At 48.3% G+C, this 20,190-nt stretch overlaps 1 protein-coding gene across 6 annotated transcripts in view; it reads right to left on the bottom strand.

The window, feature by feature from the left end:
• The window catches only part of LOC121306713 (whirlin-like), a 32,827-nt gene extending 13,664 nt beyond the window's left edge, over positions 1–19,163 (bottom strand). For all 6 annotated transcript variants that reach the window (XM_041238592.1, XM_041238594.1, XM_041238593.1 and 3 more), the window contains exons 1-5: positions 17,583–19,163; positions 8,949–9,167; positions 7,115–7,240; positions 3,762–3,970; positions 1,059–1,092 (exon numbers count right to left, since the gene is read on the bottom strand). In XM_041238592.1, the coding sequence (XP_041094526.1) occupies positions 1,059–1,092; positions 3,762–3,970; positions 7,115–7,240; positions 8,949–9,167; positions 17,583–18,326 (1,332 nt within the window). In that variant the 5' untranslated portion in view covers positions 18,327–19,163. The remainder of the gene's footprint in view (positions 1–1,058; positions 1,093–3,761; positions 3,971–7,114; positions 7,241–8,948; positions 9,168–17,582) is intronic.
• Positions 19,164–20,190: the final 1,027 nt, after the last annotated feature.

Raw genomic sequence — 20,190 nt, 5'->3', positions numbered from 1 at the left:
CCCCTGATATAGCCATGCTTGCCTGTGCTTTGCCTTGCTCTCACCGCGCTTTTCTGCAGGGACGTGCAGCTGCATCATTTGCATCGAGGTGATCGAGGTTAATGGAATCGCTCTATTTTTCAAAGAATAAAAATATCCTGATTACTCCATTCAGGGACTGCCTTTAACATCTATGGCACGCAAACAGAGGGCTTAAGCTGGCAGGATTGAAATGAACAAAGACCTGTTCATTGTAAAAGACTCATTGAAGGCAGAATTGGTGAAGCAATCAATAGAGGATCAATAAAGAGCTCTTTAAATGGCTGTGGGAAAAGCAGCACCCAGCCTCACCACGCTTCCAGTGTTTCACGCTATTTAAAACAAGCAAAACTACTCCACCGATCTGGCAGTCAGAAAGCCCCCTGCTCTGATGAAAAGCATGCAGCTCTCCCCCTGCTCTGACTCGCAGTCTCAGCGGATGCAGCTCGGATCATCCCTCCTCGTTAGTGCCGCCTGCTGCACCTCCCTGTGCGTTCTCATTCAAAGTGTTCAGACTGATTCCCACCCGCGAGAAGCAGAAATCACCACTCAATTGAAAGTGACGACTGGAGGCAGCGCCCGGAGCCCTTTCCAGAGACACACGCAGCCCCCTCTGCTTGGCCAGTGCGCTTATTGATTCCTCTCTGCTGCAAAGGTGAGCCGGAGCACAGCCCCGGAGGCACAGGCACAGGCAGATCTGTAACAAAGCAATCTCCGCCTGTCATTGCAGCTCTGAACACTGAAACAGGAATGCTTTCTGACTGCTGTGTTGCTGTCAGTCTGCCTCCCTTGCTCTCTCTGTAGCAAGCTCTCCCCTGCGGCAGTGGGCTACAAGTTTCACAGAGCTGCTTTCATGAAGCAGACAGGATGCTGAACTGATGCGCTCCATCGATTAAGTCTTCCTGTGTAAACTCCTCCTTTGATTTTCTTTTTCGTTCCCATGTCCTGAAAGCTGCACCTCGGGACCGACTGTTAAGTACAGAAAGGTATAAATGGAATCAGGAGAACGCTGAGACTCCAGTCTCAATATTCAGACTTACCTTCCCAGCAGCGGGAGCAGCCTGATCAGACAACCTGCAAGAAGAAGCACAAACGGGTCAATACGGAGCACAGGCAGCCCGGCACAGCAGCACTGCCCTCCTCTCAGAGAGTCAGAGCACCTCACTGACTCTCATCAATCACACACATAGAGATTCACATTGCAACACTAACCCTAACACACAGCAGCACTGCCCTCCTCTCAGAGAGTCAGAGCACCTCACTGACTCTCATCAATCACACACAGAGAGATTCACATTGCAACACTAACCCTAACACACAGCAGCACTGCCCTCCTCTCAGAGAGTCAGAGCACCTCACTGACTCTCATCAATCACACACAGAGAGATTCACATTGCAACACTAACCCTAACACACAGCAGCACTGCCCTCCTCTCAGAGAGTCAGAGCACCTCACTGACTCTCATCAATCACACACAGAGAGATTCACATTGCAACACTAACCCTAACACACAGCAGCACTGCCCTCCTCTCAGAGAGTCAGAGCACCTCACTGACTCTCATCAATCACACACAGAGAGATTCACATTGCAACACTAACCCTAACACACAGCAGCACTGCCCTCCTCTCAGAGAGTCAGAGCACCTCACTGACTCTCATCAATCACACACAGAGAGATTCACATTGCAACACTAACCCTAACACACAGCAGCACTGCCCTCCTCTCAGAGAGTCAGAGCACCTCACTGACTCTCATCAATCACACACAGAGAGATTCACATTGCAACACTAACCCTAACACACAGCAGCACTGCCCTCCTCTCAGAGAGTCAGAGCACCTCACTGACTCTCATCAATCACACACAGAGAGATTCACATTGCAACACTAACCCTAACACACAGCAGCACTGCCCTCCTCTCAGAGAGTCAGAGCACCTCACTGACTCTCATCAATCACACACAGAGAGATTCACATTGCAACACTAACCCTAACACACAGCAGCACTGCCCTCCTCTCAGAGAGTCAGAGCACCTCACTGACTCTCATCAATCACACACAGAGAGATTCACATTGCAACACTAACCCTAACACACAGCAGCACTGCCCTCCTCTCAGAGAGTCAGAGCACCTCACTGACTCTCATCAATCACACACAGAGAGATTCACATTGCAACACTAACCCTAACACACAGCAGCACTGCCCTCCTCTCAGAGAGTCAGAGCACCTCACTGACTCTCATCTCACACACAGAGAGATTCACATCAATCACACACTGCCCTCCTCTCAGAGAGTCAGAGCACCTCACTGACTCTCATCAATCACACACAGAGAGATCACATTGCAACACTAACCCTAACACACAGCAGCACTGCCCTCCTCTCAGAGAGTCAGAGCACCTCACTGACTCTCATCAATCACACACAGAGAGATTCACATTGCAACACTAACCCTAACACACAGCAGCACTGCCCTCCTCTCAGAGAGTCAGAGCACCTCACTGACTCTCATCAATCACACACAGAGAGATTCACATTGCAACACTAACCCTAACACACAGCAGCACTGCCCTCCTCTCAGAGAGTCAGAGCACCTCACTGACTCTCATCAATCACACACAGAGAGATTCACATTGCAACACTAACCCTAACACACAGCAGCACTGCCCTCCTCTCAGAGAGTCAGAGCACCTCACTGACTCTCATCAATCACACACAGAGAGATTCACATTGCAACACTAACCCTAACACACAGCAGCACTGCCCTCCTCTCAGAGAGTCAGAGCACCTCACTGACTCTCATCAATCACACACAGAGAGATTCACATTGCAACACTAACCCTAACACACAGCAGCACTGCCCTCCTCTCAGAGAGTCAGAGCACCTCACTGACTCTCATCAATCACACACAGAGAGATTCACATTGCAACACTAACCCTAACACACAGCAGCACTGCCCTCCTCTCAGAGAGTCAGAGCACCTCACTGACTCTCATCAATCACACACAGAGAGATTCACATTGCAACACTAACCCTAACACACAGCAGCACTGCCCTCCTCTCAGAGAGTCAGAGCACCTCACTGACTCTCATCAATCACACACAGAGAGATTCACATTGCAACACTAACCCTAACACACAGCAGCACTGCCCTCCTCTCAGAGAGTCAGAGCACCTCACTGACTCTCATCAATCACACACAGAGAGATTCACATTGCAACACTAACCCTAACACACAGCAGCACTGCCCTCCTCTCAGAGAGTCAGAGCACCTCACTGACTCTCATCAATCACACACAGAGAGATTCACATTGCAACACTAACCCTAACACACAGCAGCACTGCCCTCCTCTCAGAGAGTCAGAGCACCTCACTGACTCTCATCAATCACACACAGAGAGATTCACATTGCAACACTAACCCTAACACACAGCAGCACTGCCCTCCTCTCAGAGAGTCAGAGCACCTCACTGACTCTCATCAATCACACACAGAGAGATTCACATTGCAACACTAACCCTAACACACAGCAGCACTGCCCTCCTCTCAGAGAGTCAGAGCACCTCACTGACTCTCATCAATCACACACAGAGAGATTTACATTGCAACACTAACCCTAACACTCACACACACACACACACTCACACACACACACACACTCACACAGACACACACACAGACACAGACACACACTCGCGCGCACACACACACACACACACACAGAGGTTCCGAGGCTCTCTTACCCAGCAATGCTGCCCGAGGCGGCGCTCTCTGCAATCTGAGAGCTGGCGATCCACTTGGTCTCATCCACCACTGTCCTGGCGTGCGGCAGGCGGCCCACGTCCTTGATGGTCATCATGAGGTGCCGGGAGGACTTGAGGATCCTCACTGCCTCATCATGAGGCACGCTGAGGAAACTGTACCCGTTCACCTCTAGGATCTGATCCCCCACCTGCACACAGACACGCAGGCATCAATATCCTCTCATTCTGAGAGCATTACTGTCCATGCTTACCAACTGAAAAACCCTCAGGGATGATTGCGAGGAGGTGAGATGGGGAAGCACACTGGGGTCGTGCAACCCCTAGGTGAAGCATTGTGCAACACTGAGAGGCTTCCCAGCCTCACTTCCTCTCAATGTGAGAAGTCTTTTCTGGTTTGTTTTGTTACCTGGATAGATCTATTCAGTCAATACATTCCTTTATAACAAAGACTAACCGAGGCCTATTAATCTGCCTCAAAACAAAGTTTTCATTTAGAAAATGACTCTCATTATGACCCCTTTTCAACTGTTCCATGCCTCAGAAATGAAGCCCAAGAAGAGGAGGCAGTGTCTCTCTGCTCTCGGTATCAATCTGTGCAGTTTCTCCCCGTGCTTCTCTGCATGATTGAAGTGCAGGCTCGTCGCTCCGGCCGCTGACGGCTGTCAATCTGTGTGATGAATCCTGGCTACTCAGACTTTGATAAATCAAGCTGAAATACCGGGCTTGCTGAGGAGCTCATTTTCAGGAAGAAGTTTGCATGCTGTTCACAAGTTGACGTTGTTTCTGTTTTTCTGGATTTTAGTGTCTGCGTGGCGTTGCAGTAGAGAAGGGAGCATTGCAGGAAAGTGACAGCGTGACCACAGTGCTTCAGTTAAAGAGCACTGTGGAATACAGCTTCTCAATTCATTCATTCAGGACATGGCTGGAGCAAGGTCCTGGACGGGGGTGGATTGAAACAGCCCCTGGAAAGTACCACGGGTCTATATGATTTCTAAAAGTGTTGGGCATTAGTGCAATGAAACCGAGCTGATGAGCTGACCATCTTAATTCTGGTTTCCACCATCCTCTTAAGACCCACGCCTCAATAACGCTGCAAAGAGCGCTGGCAGGTTGCATATAAAACCGAGCAGAAGAAGAAGACTCTTTAAGTCCACTGCTCAGGCAGTATAAATCATCGGACTCATGAATCAAGGCATTTCGCGTGTCAGCAGGTTTTCTGACATTTCCAAACTGATACGCTGTGTATATCAGATAGAACTCTTTATCCTGTCTCTCGGAGGCTCCTCTGCTCTCTGTGCATTACTGATAAGCAGGGCTGCACAATGAGAACTGTGGAAGACCGCGGTCGGGAGCAGCGGTGTTCCAGAGTTTCATTTAATCAAAGCATGACTGAGGTTGTGTACTCCAGGCAGACTGTGCATGTCTTATTGGGGTTTGACACAGCTGTGAGTGTGTATCAAATGAGGGCTGAAGCAGCGCCGCGTTGCTGAATCATTATAGGCTGGCAGCTGCCTGGAGACTTTCACTGAGCAGCTATCAGAAATCCTAGCTGGGAAGCTTAACGTGGTTCAACTCTGCATGCAGTGACCGAAGGGGATATTAATGCTGACTGCTCTGTGTTGTGGACACGATGTACAAACTTGTCACAGGCTATGGCAGATATCCATGAGAAAAAAGAAAAATGCAGAAATGCAAATGTTTTCTTTTACCTTGAAACAAGGCAGCTCTGCAATGTGGTCACTGATACAGGAAGGAGCTTAAAGGAAGGGGAATGACTGGTTAATGTGGACCACTCAGAGAGTAATTAAGATGAGTAAGAGCCTCCCACGGACAACTGAACACTAGCCAGAGCAGAATCAGTATTCCTCTGCAGTCAGCCAGCAGCCTGCTGCTACTCCCCGGAAACAAATACTGCAAGACAGGATTATTAGCACAACGAGGGCCTGCGCCAGCCAACCCCACGCTTTCTCTACAACAAACACAGATAGATAGATAGATAGATAGATAGATAGATAGATAGATAGATAGATAGATAGATAGATAGATAGAATTGTCCGTTCCTCTTATGCAGCACTTTCACAGGGCGATTGAAGTGAAAGTACATCACATCTTGTATCTATAAATGCACGCAGTCAAGCAGTCCGGGGGCACATCAATGGTCCAATACTACACTCTTCACGAGCTAATGAAAAGTGAAGAGAGCCTCTGGGAGTCTCGCTGCGTCACTAATCCTATTACCGCACCCCCCACCCCCCACCAACAAGGGAAGACGGCCACACAGCACTGGCCCTGAAGCTGCAGAGCAGTCTTGGCAGAGCCCAGCTGGCACCTCTCCAAGCCTTGTCAGGAGGGCAGGGTATCACTGTCCCCCTGCCTGTCAGCCGCTCACTTAACACCCCCTCAAGGGATCAATACAAAGGTGTGTCAGTGACAGAGCACACTGTGTGCAGCTGAATCGAGCTGCTTGTTTGCACAAAGAGCCACACAGGTATCAAAGTGTTTTTCCGAGTCGATACAATCTGCCTGACAGCCAAGACCGGTCTCTGACATCACACAACCCAAAAGCTTTGCTGGAATACGCTTGAACAAGCTCGTCACAAAGGCACAGATTGTTTCATTATACGCATCCTGGGACTTCACGTTTTCAACATCAAAATTGCAAAAAAATAAGTCACACTTATCAAATGATAACAAGCTTAGTGTGCGCAGTGTCTTTTTTTTAAATCTCCGTGGTCATTCCAGATCCCTCTGCAACCATGCACAGGACTCCAGATTGCATCCACTTCCAACTCTCTAGCTGTGGGGTTCACGAGTCAATGCCACTCAGCCCTCGATTCGTTGCCAGCTTTGCCATCGACAGCTTTGAGCCCCTAAGTGAACGACCTTTGCCCTGGCCCTGGAAGATGGAAATCCCATAACGGGACAAGATCAGCCTCCCACCTGTGACTCAAGGATCCCAACCCTGCCTGAAAGGAGGGAGAGGTTTACTCAGAAATGGGCATCAGCAAGCCCAAGCACAGTGATGAAGGACAATGCCGTGGCATTGCACTGGACTCCCATTGAACCCAACTGAGACTGCAGCGTGAAGGTTACACAGGAGAGCCCACGGCTTAGCGCTGGTCCCGTCGACAGATTGAGCTGAGGCACTCTGGCGGTTTCAACGTGGTCCTGCTGGGCCCTAGTGACTCAGACCTGCAACACCTCATAGACCCCAGATCTGCTGCAAAACGTCTTCAAATCTGCAAAGGGGGAAATCTACATTCTGCAAAGGACTTGCACAATTCACTGGTTTGTTTTTTATATAGATATTTACAGCTCAGACCCTGCAGTACCTTGAGCCCCCCGCTCTCGGACGCAGAGCCCCGGTCCACTCCAGTGATGTAGATCCCCAGGGCATACTCGGCCCCGCCCCGAATCATCAACCCCAGCGAGCGGCCATCGTCCAGCACCACGTTCACCTGCAGACACACAGACACACAGGCATTAGCACAGAGATCACGCTGGGCACCCACAGCATGGCATACACTGCAGCATTGTGTTCTTCCAATAACAATCCCAGTGCAAAGAATGGGCAGGGAAACACCTGGATGATCAGGACTAGACTAAAACACAGACATGAGTTTGCAGTGTAGCATGCATATCAAAACCTACCAATAACACCTTGATAACATCACATGAATGGAGAGTCATTCCAACCCTGCTGTAGCATTCTACAAAAACAGCATTCAATCCCATTGCTGGCAGAACCCTGTCGTGATCACAGCTCTGCAATACTGTACCTGCTGCAGTCTATATTCCAGGTTTCTGAACACACAGCATCATTGTGGAAAACACTGCAGGAGCGGCACACGCATGCAGCACTGGGGCTGCGTGCAGGAGAAGGATCTCTGATTGGAAGCACTTCAATTTAATTCACAGGAGAGATAAACAGCGGGGAGCAATGGAGCCCATGTGAATGTCTAACCTGACTCTTCTGGGGTTTCATTACAATAGCTTCGGTTATCAATGTAATTAGTGCTGCTCCTAATCTGTTCTGTTAATTGCATGGACCCATACAATTAAGCATGCACCACCTCTTTGAGTGATGATCATTTTCATTGTTTTAAATGTGCAGCTTGTCTGCAATGCAAATCCTGCTATTAACATCGTTGCCTCTGGGCACTGGCAGCTCCCCAGGATCTTTATCAGACATGTTTTTAAACATTTTACTGAGGTGACTTCGTGGTTAGAGGATAAAACATTTTGTTTTTATGATGCACAATAAATGTGTTGCTCTGAATGCATCGCTAACAACAGCAGGGGGCCATTAGCGAATGCCAACCAGCGCTAATTAATAGAAGCAGACACGTCATAAAAAAGCAACAAGGAGTCACGCACTGGAGGGTTGAGAAGATCTGTGGTGTGAATCACTCCAAAGCAATGAGGGCAGATGACTAACTCAGTTGCTATTTTTAGCCCCGCTAATCTCCTTTGCCAGAGTAAAACACGGTCAGTCCAAAGCAGTCAGCAAGCATGGCTAGGAGACGAGGTTCAGCCAGTCATCAAACCAGTACCGGAGCTCAGGCTCAATGCACTCCGAGATCTATCTCCCTCGTGGACGTGCAATGAAAGGATCAATGAAAAATGAAGGCAGGATGTGTCTTTGCTGAAGCACGGTCAAGTCTCAGGCTACAGTCGTCTTGGCAACGAGACCTGGATTCTCTGATGTTACCGTGTACAGATCAAAGCTGAGGACTGATAGCGTGCCTCAGTGTAGTACTGTATAGTGTACAGTCCCGTGTAAGTGACCAGCATTCACAGCACATTCAATAACACCTTGTGATCAACGTCCATGCAGACCTGAATCAAATCTGTCCCAGACAGAACCTCAAAGAGTCGCGGCAGTGTCCCGCTGCGCAGAGCATAGCAACAGCTGGCGACATTATAGTTGCGCTATTGATAGAGACGGGACTTTGGAACTACGTGATGTTTAGTCGGGAGTTACTTTTTTCAAGGGCGCTGGTGAGAAACGCAGCCCTGCCACCTGCAGTCACCCTGTCAGGGATGATGCATCGCCCAGGCTCAGCCACAACCTTGTAACATTTCTCCAAATGTCAGGGTGACATTGGGGTTAGGAGGTCAGTGTTGGGGTTAGGGTTAGGGTCCCTGGGGGTGTCTCTCAGTTACCTTCTTCTCGTCCCCCTCCTGAAGCAGCTGCAGGTTGCTCCTCCGCTCGCCGTCTTTCCGCCTCAAGGCGGCGCTGCGGTGCTCAGTCAGGTCGGGGGGTGGGGACACGCTGCGGCCCTGGGGGTCCACCCATGTGTACACGTGATTGGTCACGTAGCCGCCAGGGATCCGCCCCACGGAGCTCACTGACAGAGACAGCTTCTTAGAGCCCTTGAGAACCTGTAGGGAAGAATAAGAGGAGAGTCACACACACACACGCACGCATGCACGCACGCACGCACGCACGCACATGCATGGTGCGATAGCAGATTTAATATTCTGTCTTTTGATCCTGGCCGCTCTCACTACAATAGACAGAGAGTCTCTCAGCATGCTGTAGCTCCACCTGTCTGTGAAATAAGAGCGTGTGCGTGTTTGAGGGCAGAGTAAGCAGGGTTCCAGAGGCCAGCGGGGCGTGCTGATCCAATCTGAGCAGCGCTTTCATCTTCCCACACTTCTCCTATTACTTTACCTCTTATCAGGAAGGCCAGCAGAAGCTCAGTGCGTTCGTAATGCCTTTATTATTCCTGATCTCTCCAGCACAGCCCTGCCTGCAGCGAGCCAGTAACAGAAATGACACCTACAGTAACGAGCTCTGTCCTAAATGAAGACCGGCCCGCTGGGCCAGGCCTGCACAGTGTCATTAATCTGCGCAGGCCTGGCTCCTGGAGGCAGTGTGGAAAGTCTTAGACTATATACTGCAGAGTGACAGAGACTGATCGTTCTGGAATGACAGCTCGGTTAAAAACCACTAAAATTGCACATTTTAACCATTGGAAACTTTCAATCATTAAAACAGAACTCTCTCCCTGGCGCTTCTCAAAGGTTTCTGAGCTCAAGTGCACTGCCCTCCCCCAATGGCAATAGAAATCCTGTTTGGAGACCCACACCCCATGAATCCACACTGGGATAATGAATTCTCATGGGATAATGGAATCTCTCTTTTGTTGTAAAACGAAGCATACAGTACACAGGGAATTCAGTTTGTAAATGTGAGACAGAGCTGATTTAAAGCAGCTACATTCGCAATCATGGATCTCCAAGCCTGGGGAGCATTGCTGTGTCAGCTGTCGGGGTTATTCGGGAGAGGAAATGTTTGTATGTGCTGTGGCCCCCTCAAATCATCCCGTGGCTCCAAGGGGTCCCCAGAACCCCGGTTGGGGACCCTGCTCTAGACAACAGTTCCTGTGCATTTAAATTCCAATCAGTAATCTGCTGATTGCTGTAGAGATGCAATGCAGGTTTTCATACAGGCTCCCACACAATGCTGTCACTCTGCTTCTGTGATAATTGCATCAATAAATATATATAATTAGACCATTATCAAGGTGGGGTTCTTTATACATCAAAATGATTATTTCCAAACCATTTAATTACGGTAAAAGGCTTCCAATCCCCATGTGTTTATTTCAATCTGCAGTTCGCCAGTCAAGTGTTTAGACTGGCATTTCCTGGAGGGCTTGGTACTGCTAACTGCTAATCAGGATGAAAGTGGAAATTAAAGAATGTTTTGTTCTCGTTTGATAAGATGCATGCATTTTAATCAGCAGGAAATGGGCCACGGTTTCAGAGCGTTGATGCGGTGTCCCATCCCCCTGAGACAGAGACAGGGAGACACAACCGTTCGCTCTAATCGGTAGAACTGAATATTGTCAAGCCTCTGGTGCTCGCTGTTTTTTTATTTTTGTAATCTGTAGTTAATTAAAATGCGGCATCTCATTCCTAACAGCAGCTTCTAAGGGCAGCTAGCCGCACCCTGTAATGTACAAACACCCGAACAACATCAGCGGGAATCAGCATTGATGAATGTAGCTAACAAGAAATATCTGTGCAGCTTTGGTTCCAGGGAAAATGAGTTTTCTTCACACAATAGCGCACGGTGACGGTCAGCAGTTCTTTCAAATACATCAGTGGAAAGGGAACCCTTGTATCTGCTTGAGAAGCATGAAGAATGTCTATCGCTTACTCAGTGCTTTCTAAAGCAACGGATTCACAGGGCTGAGGCTCCCTTGTTGTTTGATGGACGTGATTGATGCTCCCTGCGCTGACCAGCAGCATCATAACCCTCTTACACGTGAGCTCCCTGTCACACTTCTTGAGGGTTAAGCAGATTCAAATTTCTTTTTCCTTTCTGCTGCCCCCCCTTCCTAATCATTCTATTGCAATTACTCTAAACATTCTGCTCTACTTTTAGTCTGTGTCGAGGTGAATTCCCCAAGTTCCCCAACTATTTGTCTTGAAACGGAGACCATGTTTGCTAGCCAGGAAAGGGAATTGCCAGACTCTGTAAAGCCACAGTGTGTCTGTGGCTGTGCTGCTGTAGAGATGGCAGATGGAGGATTAAGAGATGAAAGGGGATGCAGCTGCACTCAGCTGGCTTGTCTTTGCCCTGCTCTGACAAACGCACACACAGACGTGACGGAGCGTGGAGAAAACAAAATAAGTCTGGGACTGTGGGGATCGTACAGCAAATATTAAACAGCATCAATAAGCACATCAAACCATCCCATTTGTGTTATTTCTGTTATGAGGTGAGGCTCAGTCTCTCTGCTTCATACCTGCCCTGGACTGGAGGAAACATTTCACTCCAATTCATCTGAGCTAAACAGAGATAAAAAAGATTGCTTTACAATCATTAAAACAAATTTCACTGGTGCGTCACCCCTAGTCCTCCCCTGCTGTCCACGTCATACAGAGAAACCCCAGCGGAGAGGCAGTGCGGACCCCCCTGCTATCAGAGCTCCAGAGACTGCTCCCGTCGTTTCCTGGTGAACTATGGTGTAACGAGAGCGCAGTCTCCGTTATTAGCGCCTGTCTGTGCGTGCACAGGGTCCAGGGGAAAGCCTATCGTTGTGATGCTCCTCGTGCACAGAGCTCACTGTGAGGGGCGGCAGCACCGATTCACTCTCGGGTCTACAAATCGCCCGAGACGGGCCGGGGGGCTCGGAGCCTGCCTCGCACCCTAGCTCAGCAGGAAGGCCGGAGCCCACTCGAGGTCCCTTACCATGCAGAAAACAGACCTGCAGTTAGTCAGAGTATGTTCATGTGCTGACTGCAGTTGCTTTGCCACTGCAGGTCAGCTTTCTGACTCACACCCACAACACTGTGAGCTGAAACTGCTGTTACAGCATTCTGCCTCTCAGTGGCGCTGTATGCTATACAAAAATGGAATTAATAAAACATTTTAAAAAGTGAAAATATCACATATAGACAAAAATAAAGATATTTTTATAAGGGACAGTGACCTGGAGAAGGAGCCAGCTGGCAACCCCCTTCACACACCCTAGTAGCATATAAATCACCAAAACTAAGATTGGAAGCAGGAACTAGGCGTAAACATGAAAATCTATATTCTTTCACAGGGTTTTTGCAGCGGATTTTGCAGATGATAGATTCGAGGTTACCTCGAGTATTCCAGCACATCAGGAGGTTAACTGACCTTTAAATCCATCAGCAGGGGAATAACATAAATACACGAGTTTTCAAGACTGCCGGGATGTGATGGACGACCATAAAAATGTAAGCTGTTCTTTCTGCTCCATAAAATACTTTCTAACCTGCTGTATAAATATACAGAGTGTATCACGAGAAGCAGGGAGCTCAAAGGACAGAATTCTAAACGTTTCCATTAGAAGTCCTTCTCAATGAATTCAGTGGCAAACGTTTCCACTAGAAGACAATGAGAAAGGTATAAATTGCAGCACTGTTGAGTGCTTATTGGTCGTGGGTTCTTTATAATAAGAGCAAATTGCAATGGGTTATCTCTCTCTCTCTCTCTCTCTCTCTCCCCCCACCCCCCCCCTCTCTCTCTCTCTCTCTCTCTCTCTCTCTCTCACCTGTGGAGCGGGACGCTCTCTCTCTCCCTGTGGAGCTGAATCTCAAAGAGAAGTATTTTTTTTTTTTCTGCTCCACTCAGCTCAGTTAATCAGGCTGCCAGGTCGAGAGAGCACAGCTTCCAGACTGATTTAGATTTAATGGAAGAGGGAGGGGCTGGCAGCACCAGCTATGTGTTTATTTTGTGGTTCAGCACCAAGCTGTCTGCACTGAGGAGGGCGTGTCTGGAACCCTGCACCAGACTGTCATAGCAGGTGCATAGTGACAGGGCATAGTAGGTGCTGTCACAGCAAGGGTTGCCCACTCTGTGAATTGAGATGAAATGCGCTGATCACTGTGGAGTTCTGTGGATGCGAATGATGACTGATGATATTACTGCTACATTAAACACTCAGATTTTACAACCAGGTTCTCTTTAAAATATACAGACTGTATCCCGCGCGGCAGAGAGCTCAGAGAGCTTCCATCAGAAGGGATCGCTCTTTCTCTTTCTGCCGTCTCCTGTCTCTCTCCCCCCTTCCTCTCCACCTCCACCGCCCTTCTTCACCTCCTCACATTCTTGATATTCCACCCCTTCGATCCTATTTCCCTTGCTTCGCTGCTCTCCCCACCACTGTGTGGCTTTCAGTGACAGAATGGCAGGCGGTTCTCGGTCCCTGCAGAAACAGCCCAGCTCATCTGCTCCCCTCCTTCCTCCCTGTCAGCCAGGACTGACTTTGTCGAATCCATTAATCCGTCAGTGAGGGTGTTAATTCAATCTGCGCTCGCCCGCTCTACTTTATTCATTTAGAATGTCTCTAAACGTTTTTAAAAAGATCATTAAACCCAAGCTTGTCTTTTCACTGCATTCGATTAAACTCAGAATCCATTCCCATGGAAAACGCCAGACTTTGTGCTGTAGACCTCTGGTCTGGGATTAGCAACCAAAGCCCAGCAGGGAAAGACGAATATTCTCACTGCGTTTTAACCAGGCTGGCTCAATCAGCAATCTGTCTACTGTTGTGTAATTTGAAGGGCCTGGAAAGTGGCAGCTTCTTGATATATGTGGAGTTTGCTGTTCGTATCGCTGCCATTACTCATTCCCATCCACACTGCTGCTAGCACACTCCACATCTCTCATTCCTCATTTCCACTCATGAGCATGCCGTCAAACACCTGCAGCAGGGGCCACATCCATACACTTGAGATGCGCAGTGTGAGGCGGAGCCACACAGGAGCGATCAGAGAGACAAATTACCTGGAAAAAGGATCAAATGATGTTGACCAGAAAACTCCAGACGAGTAATAGAGTATGAAGAGAGAGTGGGTGAAAGGAGGAGGGGCTGAGTATGAATCTTGCACTTTTATCATGACTCGCTGAACAAGTTCAGAATCACTCCTAATATTTTTATGCCTATGCAACTTTTTTTTTTGCACAGAACTTCTTTCCGGTAATTAGTTTCCATTTATGATGTTTAATGATCTTGAAATGATTTTTAATAGGCTAGGAAACACGTTTAATAGAACGTGTATGATTTCGGTCACAAATGTGCATTTAAAGCTCCAGCTTCCTGTGCTCATAGCCAGTTGCTCACAGTGGTTTGCGACAGTGCGGTAAGGAGGCTGGAGGAGGTGGTGGAAAGGGCTGCCCATTCTCAACATCTCTTCCAATTCCAGTGTGCTGCCCTTGCTCGTAATGCAGAAACAAAAAGACACAACACTAAGCAGATTTGCCTGCACCGGAAAAGCATCTGTTTAAAAAAATAAACACGCATGCATGTTGTTCTGCTGTGCTTTGAAATGATCGTACTGTACAGTGATCACGGTGGCAAACTGGTTTTCATATGCCCACGACCACCAACAGATGTATTTACTGATGTTGCTGTTGCTGCAGTGGGAATTACATACAGCTTGTAATGGGGCTGCATGCCACAGCAGAACGGAGGTCTGAACTGTCTCGCAGCATGACCAGGTTTAATGGCGCTACGATGCGCACAGAAAGGAATATTCACATGCAATTTCCACCGAGACACAATTCAGGGGCTCACAGGTTTGTCAAACACTTGGAGCGGAGCAGCGAGCTCTCCTGAGCACGGCTGGGAGATTGAGGGGGGCTTCATATGTAAACCGGGGGGACCCTGCTACCGCTGTGCCCGCTTCTGTCAGCTGCTTTGTGAAATATTCGGATTGCCCTGCCTAGAATCCTCAGAGGCGCTGCAGGCTAATCCCTCTCGTTCAGAGCCCTGTGCTGGGGTTATGCTGTGCAATTAAGAAGTGTATTTACATGATTCAAACTACTGTGCTAATTAAAAAAGAACATTCTGTGCAGAAGGGATTGAATGTGTAGTCTGCATATTGAACATGGAATCATTAGCACAACATCTTAACGACCTGGATCCAAACTGCTACTGCCCTCTGGGATCTGGACTTGAAGGTATACAGCGAACAAAGCAAACTGCGTATTCTTCAATTTAATAAAGAAGCCCTTTCTTAGGAGAGCTGGGGATGACTTCCGTGCACAGCCACTGCAAGTTAACTGCCATGGAAATGCACCACAGGCGCTCAAGTGTTTGCAAAGAGAAGTCAATTTGAGAGAAAGTCTGAACAGCGGAAAATCCACGGATGGTTAATTTGCCATGACAACAGCTCTAAAGCCTGCACTGCTGAGGAGAGACAGGGAGGTATTCCAGGACAGGCTTGGTAGAGCTCGGCACGGCTGACTGCACATGTTAACCCAGCATTAGAGCTGGTGTGCCCACAGGGGCAGGCAGACATGCTGCTTTCAAATGGGATTGGAGTTCAAAGCTCATCTGTAGTGCAGCAGATCAGCTTGATAAGAAGCTCGGTGTAACTTCACAGCTCATTTGTCTGCAATTATGAAAGTGTGCCGTTGTAAATTTGCATTCTGAAAACACAGCTTGGTAAAAGGGACAGACACTCACATGTAAAAATAAACATACATGAATGAATTCATTCAGGTTTCATTAAATGTGCACTTATTTATCCCCTCTTGCATTTCAAACATGAACAAACAAGCTTTCTGATGCAGATCTGTGCATGGAATATAAAGAACGCCCTACAATATAATGACATCATTTAGGCTACACAGTGTGAGATCTATCTCTATATCTCTATATCTATCTATAATGATAACAAGCCCCCTGGTTGGGTGTGGAACTCGGAGGAACGTTCTTCAAGTCCCTGTCTACGTGTGCGGTGCGTTTCAAGCCGTGCTGATGATGATGATGGAGGCGCAGAGTGATTTAAAGGTCACGGCACTATAGACTGATGACTGCAGACATCAATTCCAGTTTCTAGAGTAAACTAAACTCCTTCAACGAATGAGTCATTAATAATAATAATAATAATAATAATAATATATTGAGTTACAAAGTGCACTCTTAAATACACGTGCAAAGTACAGTTAATGAATGGAAAGCGTGTGGGTTTTTATACAGTAAGTATGCCAGCGGTGTATATTTCAATACAGTGTATTAATACCAGACACTGTGTTGAAGCTCTTTCTGCTAATGACTGCAGGTACTGTACGTATGTATGAAGAAATTAGCAGCTTCCAAACCCATATTAATGTGTTCAATTTTAAACACAATGGTCCACTGTAGAAAAAGAGTAGCACAGTAATCTGGTGTTGGGTTACACAGCATACAGATTGTTACAATGAGAGGTGAATCCTTTATGTCTGTCTGTCTGTCTATCTGTCTGTCTGTCTGTCTGTCTGTCTGTCTGTCTGTCTGTCTGTCTGTCTGTCTATCTGTCTGTCTGTCTGTCTATCTGTCTATCTATCTATCTGTCTCTCTGTCTATCTATCTATCTATCTGTCTGTCTGTCTATCTATCTGTCTGTCTGTCTGTCTGTCTGTCTATCTGTCTGTCTGTCTGTCTATGTCTGTCTGTCTGTCTGTCTGTCTGTCTGTCTGTCTCTCTGTCTGTCTCTCTGTCTCTCTATTCTGACAGACCAGCTCTCGATTTACAGGACCTCCAGTTTGAGTAGAAGCGACTCAGATGTCTGTCTATCTATCTATCTATCTATCTATCTATCTATCTATCTATCTATCTATCTATCTATCTATCTATCTATCTATCTATCTGTCTGTCTGTCTCTCTATCTGTCTGTCTGTCTGTCTGTCTGTCTGTCTGTCTGTCTGTCTGTCTGTCTGTCTATCTGTCTCTCTATTCTGACAGACCAGCTCTCGATTTACAGGACCTCCAGTTTGAGTAGAAGCGACTCAGATGTCTGTCTATCTATCTATCTATCTCTATCTATCTATCTATCTATCTATCTATCTATCTATCTATCTGTCTGTCTGTCTGTCTCTCTATCTGTCTCTCTGTCTGTCTGTCTGTCTCTATCTATCTATCTATCTATCTATCTGTCTGTCTGTCTCTGTCTGTCTGTCTGTCTGTCTGTCTGTCTGTCTGTCTGTCTGTCTCTCTGTCTCTCTATTCTGACAGACCAGCTCTCGATTTACAGGACCTCCAGTTTGAGTAGAAGCGACTCAGATGTCAAACCGCCATTCCTCCAGTAACGCGTCCCAGTGTCTGATGTTCTACTGTCATGATCGAGTGAATCACTCTGCAGTGGCAGCTGTGCTGCACCCGAGGACCCGAGGACATGTTACATCGCACCGCCCTGGCTTCCTAATACAATGTGTGTCTATTGCTTCCGTGCATGAAAACCTGCGTTTAACACTAACAGTAAACCCGGTAATTAAACAGTTATTATTGAACTGCTTTCCTTCGTATCTGTGTTTGTAAGACTTACCTTCACCGCCTCTGCGTGCGTGACTCGATCAAACACTCTGTCGTTCACTCTCAGGATCTGATCGCCGACCCTGAGACCCTCTTTCTCGGCCAGCGATCCCGGCTCCACCAGAGACACATAAATGCCCACCCCGTGCTCCGAACCGCCGCGGATGCTGAACCCCAGTCCTTCTCTGTTCTTACTTCGTTTGAGGGTCACCTGTCTGACATCGCTGGGAGTCTCTGGAAACACCGCTCGCCCTGGAAAAGGAGTCGGCGGAACTGTCCCCTCGCTGATGGTGCTGAAACTGCCCGAGGATGGACGGTGCTGCAGAGGGGGAGCCTGGAAATGGCCGGGCAGCGCGTTAGCATTGGCGGCCAAAGGGATCGCTTTCCCTGGGCTCTCTGCAGTCACGGGGTTCCCGTTACTTGTTAGCAGATCGGATTTCAGGTAGAGGCCTTCCGAGGTGTACTGATCAAAGAGGAGCTGATCCGACCTGGGGATAACCAGCCGCAGCATGGGAAGCAGCTGCCGCTTGCTCGGCGTGCTGAGTATGACTTTGAGAGTTTGGACCAGGTCGAACACGTTCCTTTTGGAGTGGTACACGTTCAGGCAGTGGATGAACTGCTCCCTCTCCAAGTCGTTCAGTAACAGGTTGAGGGCATTGTGCAGCTTCCTCACGTTGGCTGACAGCGTTCGCCCGCCGGAGCCCACGGAGTCGGCCGAGGACGAATTCAGAGACATGCGTTCCAGATCCGTGCTCATCCTGGAACCGTACCGTGCGCAGATGAACAGAATAACATTTGCTTTGCAAAGTTCCCGTTACTTTCGGACCCGGCGACTGTATCCGGAGTCGTGGTTGGCGCTGACGTTATCCATGTTTGTACACGCACATGAATCCCTAGACCACACCGAACTAATCACACGATGTAGACGCAGAGGCGATCGGGGCCACGCCAGACGCACAGTTCTCGTCTAGGTTCGGCGAATGGAGCCGGCAGTTTGCATATTATACATGCTAGGACGGGAGATCTCCTTCAGTTCCCTTGGAAATATCCACCAGACAGACCCCAGAGAGAAAGTGAATTAACAGTTTTAGCTCCTCGGGCACCCGGTTTTATGACAGCAGAACCCCGACAGGAACGGTTGAGCCACCCTACCTCCTACCTGTGTGCGGTGACTCAGTCCTGCAAGCTGGCAATCCGGCCGTGCCTACAGAGACAATGCATGGGCAGCCGTGCCGCTCTTCATAGCGTTATCACCGCTCGCTTGCTTATTAGTTCACCCTTCCCCAGGAGAGTTCAAATGAAACTTTGTATCTTCTTCTCAGGACCAGGCGGAACAGTAACTGATTACAATGCAGATGCGATGGAACGCAGCGGGTTCTATGGCGCGTCACAGTCACGTTCATCCACCCCTCAAAACAGTGCTGCTGCCTCTCAGATAGTTGCAATGCGAGAGAAGGGACGCCGATATCGCTGCATTGGTCCTCTCGCCATGGCAGAGCGCGTATTTCCAGAGTTTATTAGTGTATCAGCTGTAGATTTCGCTTCGCTATCCCTCTCTCTCTCTCTCTCTCTCTCTCTCTCTCTCTCTCTCTCTCTCTCTCTCTCTCTCTCTCTCTCTCTCTCTCTCTCTCTCTCTCTCTCTCTCTCTCTCTCTCTCTCTCTCTCTCTCTTTCCACTTGGCCTGTTTCAATGCTTCTCTGTCAATTTCGGCTCCTGTCAGCAACTCCACGGGAAATGACGCAGCCGCAGCAGCGTGATCAGGTTGCCATGGGGACAGGGCGATACAGTGAAGTTCTTGAACACGGCAGTGCATTAGTGGATAGTCTGCCGCAGACGCAAACTTTGCGGTTCATTTTTTCAATTGAATTAGAAACTTAACTCGCACAGAGAAATTGCGACCGCAATCGATTACTAGTGTGAATATTGCCAGACTTGGAAAAAGAGAAGGATGACCCGCACGCCTTTCGAATAGAGTCGTGCTAACGCGTGTGTGTTCGGCATGGTGCTCGTTTGGGGTTTCTAAACAGACCCTAACCCTAACCCTAACCCTAACCCTAACCCTAACCCTAACCCTGTACAAAGCAGGAGATCTGGAGCAGGCAGGACCTCGTTCCCCTGTGTCTGCTGAAGCACCCCTGGCACTAACGCGGTGCTGCGCGGCAGGATGAGGTCATATCGCTCTTCACCGCTCTCTTTATACCATTAACCCCCTATGGCGAGTCTATCATAGTTAATCCGCTTTTAAAAGCCTTTTCTAGTTCGCTGTTTTGCTCTAACCCGGTTTTGTTAATCCATGTTGCATCAGTTATGAGAACTAACATTGACACAGTGTGGCATTGATGAAACTGTCCCAGACCCGTCTGCATTCTCTAACAGTTCAGTGGCGTTTCATGAATCTCTCATTCCAATGTATTCATAAAACACATCAAAAAACATTGTCTTAATTCAGCTGCAATAGTGCACCGCTCTCTCCCCCCTCGGAACAGAATACGGGGTGAGAATTCTCCTGTTTGTGGCGAGCCTTGTTCAGACAGAGCACCGCGTTTTCCAATCCAAGCTGCGTGATGTGTTCATTGTGCCTCAGCGCTGGCTCGGAAGCCCAGGCTCATCCCAGTGAAGGG

The sequence above is a fragment of the Polyodon spathula genome, chromosome 49 (assembly GCF_017654505.1).
Source record: "Polyodon spathula isolate WHYD16114869_AA chromosome 49, ASM1765450v1, whole genome shotgun sequence".
Lineage (NCBI taxonomy): Eukaryota > Metazoa > Chordata > Actinopteri > Acipenseriformes > Polyodontidae > Polyodon > Polyodon spathula.
Note: the sequence above shows the minus strand (reverse complement) of the source record. Positions and strands in the feature narration are given on the sequence as shown.